The 10,207-nt window shown below is 34.6% G+C and overlaps 2 protein-coding genes across 2 annotated transcripts; one reads left to right on the top strand and one right to left on the bottom strand.

The window, feature by feature from the left end:
* Positions 1-225: 225 nt before the first annotated feature.
* Positions 226-6,491, top strand: LOC107794378 (uncharacterized). The gene is made up of 4 exons (XM_075230062.1): positions 226-404; positions 742-852; positions 1,445-2,812; positions 3,856-6,491. Exons 1-4 carry the CDS (start codon positions 356-358, stop codon positions 6,489-6,491), a joined length of 4,164 nt encoding a protein of 1,387 aa, XP_075086163.1. The 5' UTR covers positions 226-355.
* A 2,625-nt stretch (positions 6,492-9,116) lies between these two features.
* LOC142168890 (uncharacterized) lies at positions 9,117-9,633 on the bottom strand. The gene is made up of 2 exons (XM_075230061.1): positions 9,492-9,633; positions 9,117-9,352 (listed from the first exon to the last, which is right to left on the bottom strand). The coding sequence occupies exons 1-2, from the start codon at positions 9,631-9,633 to the stop codon at positions 9,117-9,119; spliced, it is 378 nt and encodes a 125-aa protein (XP_075086162.1).
* Between the last annotated feature and the right edge of the window lie 574 nt (positions 9,634-10,207).

Here is a 10,207-nt window from a genome sequence, read left to right as displayed (position 1 = left end):
TCAAATTTTAATATATTCAATTTTTTCAATACTTTATAACAGGTTTAATGGAATTGGTATCTGCTATTGTTAAAAAAATTAATGTTTCAACGAATGTTCAGCCGGAAATTATACTACTGCGGCAGCTTCTACCAGTTTTAGCTCGGCAAGAGAGGATGCTTAAAATAAAACTGAAGAGATATGCAACAACAGTTCGATGTAACAGAAGAATGATGAATTGGTTGATATCAAAAAACGCAGATATCATTATGCCAGATTGAAGCGGAAGGTCGTATTAATTCAAAAGAAATACGCCAATCAGCCACAAAAGAAAATACTCCTGCTACTACGATTTGTGAAACGATTCACAAAATTGATGAAGTTACGACACTGCATAAGGAGACACGTGTTCACTCAACAAAATGGTATATTGTTACTCATCAAGATATCTCTCTTAACGATAATGTCTAAGTGGTTATTTATACTCTTAAATTGATGTGTGAATATAGAAAACTAGAATAGTGGTGTTCATAAGATTAGGACCTTATGATGCTTCAATTCCAGTAGCACCATTGAACAAATTATGTCTCTTCTTTGGCTTTTACATAATCTAATCCCATCTGGATCCTTTCACCATGAATGCCAAATTGTGGTATTGTTGTACATGTAAATATTCTACGCATATTTGCTTTCGCGAAGCGACATCTCTTGCAGTTCGCATCTTACTTTATATACTAAAGAATATTTGTAAATACATTGCAGGAGACCTATGTATCCTGCGACATCATACACCAAAAGACGAAGCAAATGAAGTATCGGTTTATATGTGTTCTCAAAGCAGTAGAACTATACAAAACAATCTTCAACATACAGGTACACATTATTGGGTACAATACAGGTACATATTTTTTGTTTGTTACGAAATTTTCAAACATAACAAAAGCAGGAGTTAAAGGGTAAAAGGCACATTATTATCTGTGCATAACATGTTCAAAGATAGCATACTAAAATACTATAGAAAACAGTAAGTCTCCTGATATGGAAACACAAAGGGGAAAACAATTCTATACAATTTCTGCTTGAATAAACTAAATCCTACTTCAAAAGTACCAAATTGGAACAAATGTTGCATGTTGCTCAACTTAGCAGAAAATGCAATCAACGGGCTTCAGTTTGAATGTCCAGTGTTCTTTGCAATATAAATTGTCCTTGGAACATGAAAAGACTTGCTGGTGTGGCTATATAAATCCTCATTATCTATTTCACTCATTTCGGACCTGTTTCAATCCAATACTCAATAACATGGAGGTCTTTAACATTAGAGGTTCTCTGCACTTTCTACTGACATACAGATCTTAAATGACTTCAAAGACAGCTCGCAAACTCCTAATATATCTGCAAGACATGTCAATAACATTAGACTTGAAAGACAGTTCATATTGATATTGAAATTTCTATTTTGCAGGTCATAATACAACAAGTTGGAATTTTGGACCTCCTACAAACACCTGCCAATATTGTGGTGCCATTTTATGGTATGAAGAACGGACAAAAAAAACTAAACAGACAACACGGCCAAAATTCTCATTTTGTTGTATGGAAGGCCGTGTAAGACTACCGTTAATGAGCCAACCCCCGCCCTATCTCAAATATCTTTTAAGCACAGATTCTGGACAACTTGGTATCAGTTTTCGAAAAAATATCAGAGTTTATAACTCTATGTTCGCATTTACATCTATGGGAGGCCGAGTTGACAGAAGCATCAATCGTTCAAAGGGCCCATATGTTTTCAGGATGAGTGGTCAAAATTATCATCACATTGGCTCTCTGTTGCCGGAAAGTGGGAAAAAACCACAGTTTGCCCAGCTCTATATATATGATACTGAAAATGAGATACATAACAGAATGAATAGTCTGCTCCATGAAGAAGTTGATCCTAAAATTGTTCAGGGCTTATCTGAAATGCTGGACGAGCATAATATTTTGGCAAAAACATTTCGAATGGCAAGGGATAGATATAAACAACATCCTGAATCTGTTTTTCGTCTACGACTACTATCCGATAGGACAAGAGATGGCCGACAATACAATATACCCACAGCTTCTGAAGTTGCAGGACTAATAATTGGTGATCTTACTGATGAAAATTTCCAGCGAGATGTTATAGTAGAACATCGGAAAAACGGACTTCAAAGAATCACAGATTTACACCCAAGTTTCATGTCTATGACTTACCCATTAATACACCCATATGGTGAAGATGGATATAAGCTTGGAATTCTTTTGACAGATGTAATCAAAAAAACTTTCGTGAGAGAAAAATTGACAATGAGACAGTTCTACTGCTTCAGGATACAACAAAGACTTAACGAAGCACACACTCTTCTACAAGCTGGTAGACTATTGCAGCAATACATTGTGGATGGTTACATGGCAATTGAAGAAGAAAGATTTCGTTATATTCGGAACAATCAAAAAAAACTCAGGGCTGATCTATTCTCTGGATTGATGGATGCTATTGTCCGAGGTGATTCTGATTGTTCAATGATAGGAAAAACCATTATCTTGCCTTCTTCACACACTGGGGGACCTCGATATAGGGTACAAAATTATCAAGATGCAATGGCAATTTGTAGGTGGGCGGGATATCCGGATTTGTTCCTTACTTTCACTTGCAACCCAAAGTGGCCAGAAATAAATGAAATGCTCCGTTTAATTGGACAAGAGAGTGATGACAACCGGGTTGATATCATATGCAGAGTTTTCCAAATAAAATTGTTCCAGCTAATGCAAGATCTGAAAAAGAATCAGCCTTTTGGAAAAATAATTGCATGTAAGTTAACTCATTCTGTACATAATGCACACATTACTAATAACATAAATATGCATGAAAGAAGTGTTAGTAACAGGTATTTTGAATGTTAGTAATTCTCATTGTTATGAAAACTATAATTTCTTAGTTTATCCTAAAGGCTTTATGCTTTAAGAAGTTCGTCATAATCCAACTTAGTCATACATAATTTCAATATACATGCCATTCACATCAATGTGCTTATCTGACTTTTGGTAACAACATAATGCATCATGCATATATGTGGGATAGTAAAGGATCTTGAAAAACTAAGCAACAAAAATATATTGAACTGTTAACGATGCTATTTGATGCTATTTTCACTAAATTTAATTAGACGATTTTACATAATTCTATTATGAAATGTATTTATATTCATGTATAGAAGTTCTCTTAGACTTATATTTGAAAACTTCAAAAGAAAGACATAGATGGTAAGTCCAAGCCAAAAAAACAAAAGAATAACTACTTAGTTAGAAGGAAGTTACATAGCTCTTAAGGAGCGATGATTTTCGCAGGTACATAATCGAATTGGCGTGCACACAACTATACCAATTATCACAGTCTGAATAGCAACCCTAGCTACAGATCCAAACTTCAAAAATAATTTCACCCATAATACATAACTATAAGACTTAATACCAAAAGAGAACAGATATTAAATTGTAGATTCATATACAATCTTTACCCATAAGCCCACCATTCACCAGGATTGGCTATGGAGTAATTATCATGAGCCACTAAACGTCCTGCCAATGTCCAGATAAGAATCATTGACGTATCATAAGTTTGTTGAGATTACTTTTTTTTAGCACAAATGTGCATAGACACCAGTTGTTATTGATATCACCAAATCTTTTTTGTCATGTCAGATTAAATCTCAATCTTAATCCAGGAAAACTTTTACCACCGAAAAACAGAGAATAATTACATAGTATAGCTTCTGCATATGTTGGTAAAAGAATATGTACTGCATGTCTTCTGTACCTGCATCCTAACCATAACCTTATACTATTCATTTACAGGTTTATATACAATTGAATTTCAGAAAAGAGGTTTACCTCATGCGCATATATTGCTCTTCCTGCATCCCACATTAAAAAGCCCCTCCACAGATCATATTGACAGAATAATAGCAGCAGAAATACCTGATTTGGAAGTTGATCCTTACGGTTATAATGCTGTTAAGAACTTTATGATGCATGGACCTTGCAGAGAACTGAATCCACATTGCCCATGTATGAGGCAAGGAAAGTGCACGAAGCATTTTCCAAAGAAATTCAATGATCGAACAACTTTTGATTCAGATGGATTTCCTATTTATAGGAGAAGGAACACAGGTACTCAAGTCAAGAAAAATGGTGCTAACTTAGACAATAGATATGTTGTACCTTACAATAGGGATTTGCTTGTCAAATATGATGCACATATAAATGTCGAATTATGCAATTACTCAAGGTCTGTGAAGTACCTGTTCAAGTATGTCCATAAAGGGTCTGATAGAGCAACTGCAACTATAGAATCTACCAATACTGGTGCAGAAAATGATGAGATAAAAAAATATTTAGACTGCAGATACATATCAGCTACAGAAGCTTGCTGGAGGATCTTTAAATTTGACATACATTATAGAAAGTCGGCAGTTGAGCGTCTGCCTTTTCATTTAGAGGGACAAAACACAATAATATTCGAAGAAGAAAAGCGAGCAGAAAGCGTGATTAGCAAACCGGACATAGAAAAAACAAAATTCACAAAATGGTTTGAGGCGAACAAAAGATATGATGATGCACGAGAGCTGACATATTCAGACTTTCCTACGCGTTGGGTCTGGAATGCAAAGGACAAAACATGGAATAGAAGGCAAAGTGGGAAGGCAGTTGGTAGAATTTACTTCGCACATCCTGCAAGTGGAGAACGTTTTTATATGAGAATGCTGCTTAACTTTGTGAAAGGAAGCACTTCCTATGAAAGCATCAGAACAATAAATGGAGTGGAGTATAAAAATTATAGAGATGCATGCTACGCTTTAGGATTATTAGATGATGATAAAGAGTGGAATGACTGCTTAGCCAAGACTGCACTTTGGGCGACAGGAAATGAGTTGAGACATCTATTTGTAACGATACTTATTTACTGTCAGGTATCTGATTCAAGCAAATTTTGGAAGAAGAACTGTGAAATTTTATTAGAAGATATAACATCATTACAGAGGAAGAGATTTCAATTGAAAAATTTACAGTTAATTGAAAAACAAGTAGAAGCATATACGTTATTTGAGATTGAAACCATCCTATTAAAGATGGGAAAAAGTTTGAAAGACATAGATGGAATGCCGCTACCAGATTCTGCGTTACTGCGAAATGTGGGAAACCGTATGGTCAATGAGGAGCTAGACTATGACAAAGAGGAGCTAAAAATACTGCACGACAAATCATTCGCTCTCTTAAATGATTGCCAAAAGTCAGCTTATGATGCAATAATAACATCAGTTGAGAATGAACAAGGACGATTATTTTTTATAAATGGACATGGTGGTACTGGCAAGACATTTCTGTGGAATACAATAATTTCCAAGCTCAGATCACAATCAAAAATAGTTCTTCCCATTGCTACTTCTGGAATAGCAGCTTTGTTATTGCCAAATGGTAGGACCGCTCATTCGCGCTTCCATATTCATTTGGACGTTACTGTAGAATCCACTTGTGAAATAAAACAAGGCACCCAGTTAGCTGAACTTCTCAACAGAACTTCTTTAATCATTTGGGATGAAGCCCCCATGGCAAATAAGTTATGTTTTGAAGCATTAGATAAAACGTTAAGAGATATCCTGCGAGTCAGGTATGAAAATAGCTCTGACAAACCTTTTGGAGGCCTTACAGTTGTATGTAGTGGTGATTTTCGCCAAATATTACCTGTTATTCCAAAGGGTACCCGAGATGATATTGTTGATGCATCACTAAACTCCTCTTATTTGTGGCCATTTTTCACAATATACGAATTGAAGCAAAATATGAGACTATGCAATGGAAAAGTAAGTGATTACGAGGCTGATCAAATTGCTACTTTTGACAAATGGTTGCTACAGGTTGGAAATGGATCATTTTACGATGATATTAACAAGGAGCTCATCAAATTGCCTTACGATGTATGCATGAAATCATCTAACGACCCAATCGGATCGATTGTTGAGGCAGTTTATCCATCTCTCCTACAAAATTACAGTGACCCAACATATCTGAAAGAAAGAGCAATACTAACGCCAAAAAATGATATGGTACATGAGTTGAACGATAGAATTATGAAAATGATACCAGGTGAAGGAAGAACATATTTCAGCTCTGACAATGTATGCAAAGCGAGCATGAACACTAACGATGAAGAACTGTTGTACCCAACCGAATTTCTAAATAGCTTAACATTCCCTGGCATCCCTAATCATGACTTACACTTAAAAGTAGGTACCCCAGTTATGCTTCTCAGAAATCTAAACCAAACAGAAGGCCTATGCAATGGAACAAGATTAATTGTCAGGCATCTTGGAAATTGGTCTGTCAGCGCAAACATCATGTCCGGAAAGAACATCGGTTCGAGAGTCACAATTCCAAGAATCATTATGTCTCCTAACGATTCAAAGTGGCCATTCAAGCTTAACAGAAGGTAGCTCCCTTTGGCGCCATGTTTCGCCATGACAATCAATAAAAGTCAAGGACAATCTCTTAACCATGTCGGCTTGTATCTTCCGAAGCAAGTATTCACCCATGGTCAATTATATGTGGCTGTTTCCCGAGTAACAACAAGAGAAGGATTAAACATACTAAATGCTGACGAGGACGCAGAAGATCCTACATTAATTAAAAATATTGTTTACAAAGAGGTATTCCAAAATATACGTCCTATGGCTGCTGAGACACACGAGGTATTTCTTACTCTTTTCCAAACTGTGACATGAGCTTTATACAATCTTACAAATAGTTACTTCATTACAATTATTTCAAAATGTTTGTGCTTCAGGATAACTAACTATACCATTGATGATTCATGCTGGAATGAGCTCTCAATGCCGATGACAATTTTAAACGTCCTGCTTCAGTTGTGCTTATGGCACCTCTCATTGGGCAGTATTCTTATTTTTCTCTTTTCTCCTTTTTATGCCATTTTCCTTATTTATTTGTTAAGTGTCTTTTCTCACCTTTTCAGAAAAGGCGTGACCGGACAGTTTTTCAGTTACAACTTTGTCCAGATAAGTTTTGAAATCTAAACGCTCTAACACTTAATTATGGAATTTGAAACGGTTTTCTATTATTAAAACAGTCACCACCACTATTTTCCCAACTATATCTACAATTTGTGCATCTCATCTTCTTGGTACTGCTTCATGTTGGATGCATCAACAATATATCTCATATGCTGGTTATTTATTTTAGTACTTTTCGTGAGTGTATTTTTGGACTTTTTGACCTCTTTAAAATCTTTTTAATGTGCAGGTTGATGAAGAATTGAATAGAGTGAATGTGACTGTATAATGGGCAAGTAGTCCTTCCTCAAGTCTATGCAACCTTTCTTCATCGATTTTAAAACCGATTCTTCGTTGCACTTTGTTTTCTCATGATAAATGCATAAGTTAGGGGGAAAATATACTTATAATACTAAAAAAAATCAATTATATATAGGTGATTCTAATTATTCTATTATTTCATACTTATTTAATTTGAATAATTGGTGTTTGAAGGTTAAACTCATTTGTACAATTCAAGGAACAGGAGCACGGGTAATGAATCAGAAGATTTTACAAAAAATACTATTGGTGTATAATTATCTAATATGTTCACTATGTAGTAACACTGATTCAAATTTATTATTTTGTTTCTCATGCGCGATCATGCTTCTAAAGTATTCATTTTGAAATTATTTTGTACATATCCAGTGCCTGCCAGGGGAGATTGTATGCCAATATAGTTAAAGGAGTGCGATTGAATGACACCACTATGAACGCGCGAAGCGCGGGCAATTTACCTAGTTGGAGTACAATAACATCAAAGTTAACTATTGGTCAAACTTATAAAATCTTAAGTTTTTCAAATTGCCAAATTTCGACCAATAGTGTCAAATTCGTCTTGGAACCTCCAAAATCGAATCCGAATATGTACAAGTCCAAAATCATCATACGAACCTATAAGAACCATAAAAACTTGAATCCGAGTCCGTTTACCCAGAAATCGAACTTTGTCCAACTTAAAGTTTCCAAATCGAGAGTCATTATTTCAAATCAATCTCGAACTACTCGAAAATTACAACCGATCATACATGCAAGTCATAAATACATCATATGAAGCTACCCAAGGTCTCAAACCACTAAACAAAATGTTAAAACTCAAAACGATCGATCGGATCGTTACACACTTGGACCTCCTCTTCTCTCGCAGGATGACTGTCCACCACACCTTTTGTTTAAACTGCCATGATTGTTTGATTCACCAGCACTTTTTCCTTCATGAGAAGTCCGCATGTTGATGTAAAAAGCATTCTCAACAGGAGTATCATCATATCTTTTTTATTTTATCTTCGTAAGAATAAAGAGAACCCAATAACTCATCAACATTAACTTAGAGATGTTTGGATGGGTTTAAAAGTTGGTCAGTTTTTAACTTGTGAAAGTGTTTGGCAATCAAAAAATGGACTTAAAAAAAGTTAAGAATCTGCTTTAAAAAAGCAAAAATCAATAAGTTGGAAAACCCAACTTTTTTCTAAATTGGCTTAAAAGCCATATTGCTCTGACCAAGGATATTACATTCTTATCCCTTATAATTTTTCTTAATCCCGAAATTACCCCTAAGTAAAAATCCTATTTGTCAATTTCTTGAAGTTTTTAACGTGAAGCAAACAATAGTTTTTAAATAATGTTTGATGCATTCCAATATTTTGTAAATATTATTCTTTTGGCTTTTTTTTTTGGTTCCATAACATTTAATTTTTTCGATCGTTGAATCCTTCCTTCCTTTTTTTTTTTTTTAATTGGTGTAACTATATTCTAAAATCAAATCATTTAATGAATTTACGTGTTACCTCTGAATTTGAAGTTATGAAAGGAAAATATAATATTATCGTCATCATCTTCTTTATAATGTTAATAACTTTAAAGATATTTCAGTCATTTTAACCAAAAAAAAAAGTGCTTACAAGCACTTGTTTACCAAACACTTCATCAGCTTGTTTTAAGTTTCAGCACTTTTATCCAAACACGTAACTGATTATTTATAAAACAAGTTCCAACACTTATAAAGTACTTTTAAGCACTTAACTTAAAAGCCACTTTTTTAAGCCAATCCAAACCGCCCTTATTCAAGTCTTTTGACTCTTCTATTGCAACCACAATATGTCCATATTTCTTAAGCAAACTCCTAAGAATTTTCTCAATCACTTTCTTTTCATTCAAATTTTTACCAAGTTTTCTAATTTGATTGACAACATCAACTAAACTAGAAACATAATCAGCTAAAAGATCACCATCTTTCATAAAAGAACCTTCAAATTTTCTTCGAAGAGTTTGAAGCTTAGCAATTATCATTTTTTTGTACCTTGGTACCCTTTGAACAGTATGTCCCAGCCCTCCTTCAAATTGGTTGTTGCAGCAATACGAGGGAAGATTGCTTCATCCACAGACTGTCGAATGAAAACAAAGCTTTAGCAACTTTCTTTTGACAATCTCTGAGAGCATCAGTTGTTACTCCTTCTTCAAATAGCCATTCTCCACCAAATCCCACAATTCTTGGAATATGAACAAAGTCTTCATCTTTGTGCTCCATACGTCATAGTTGCTGCCTTGAAAATTTGAAATTGAGGGTTGAGAGAGGTTGACTCCAACGGCGTTATTAGCCATGGCTCTGATATCATATATGAACTACAAACAGAGGATACTGTCCTCAAAATTAAACAGAAAAAGAACATTATAAAGACTTTTCATAAATAGTTTGTGGGCTATGAGAAATTGAACTAAAAAGCTCTAATTTTCTTCATTGAACATGCTGCCTTAATAGAAGAGATTACCGTTACAAACTGACCCACTACCAACGAGATATTAGCAACTATTTGAAACAATAACTCCTTATAACATGGAACCACAACTTTCACTAACTTTCTGACTAATTGAGAGATAATTAAAATAAATTGAGTAAAAAAATAAAAGTATTTTTTTGCAGTAACTTTCTAACAAGGTGGAGTGATTTGTTGGTAAAAGCAAATCTCAATCAAATAATTTAAATTATTAGATTACAAATTTAACACGTGTCAAAAATCTAAAGGACAACCAGAGAAAAATAGAAAGAAAGGCAAAAGCATTCACGCTCCCAATATAATTGTGAATCACTTTCTGTTGTCCTT

The sequence above is a fragment of the Nicotiana tabacum genome, chromosome 14, assembly GCF_000715075.1.
Source record: "Nicotiana tabacum cultivar K326 chromosome 14, ASM71507v2, whole genome shotgun sequence".
NCBI lineage: Eukaryota > Viridiplantae > Streptophyta > Magnoliopsida > Solanales > Solanaceae > Nicotiana > Nicotiana tabacum.
Note: the sequence above shows the minus strand (reverse complement) of the source record. Positions and strands in the feature narration are given on the sequence as shown.

Bases quoted from the DNA above. Each gene is read 5' to 3' on its own strand.
- LOC107794378 (XM_075230062.1), top strand. From the start codon at position 356: ATGAAGTTACGACACTGCATAAGGAGACACGTGTTCACTCAACAAAAT. The intron at 853-1,444 runs GTACACATTATT...TCTATTTTGCAG, and splicing joins AAACAATCTTCAACATACAG to GTCATAATACAACAAGTTGG. The intron at 2,813-3,855 runs GTAAGTTAACTC...ATTCATTTACAG, and splicing joins TTTTGGAAAAATAATTGCAT to GTTTATATACAATTGAATTT.
- LOC142168890 (XM_075230061.1), bottom strand. From the start codon at position 9,633: ATGGAGCACAAAGATGAAGACTTTGTTCATATTCCAAGAATTGTGGGA. The intron at 9,353-9,491 runs GTCTGTGGATGA...GAAAATTTGAAG, and splicing joins AGCTTTGTTTTCATTCGACA to GTTCTTTTATGAAAGATGGT.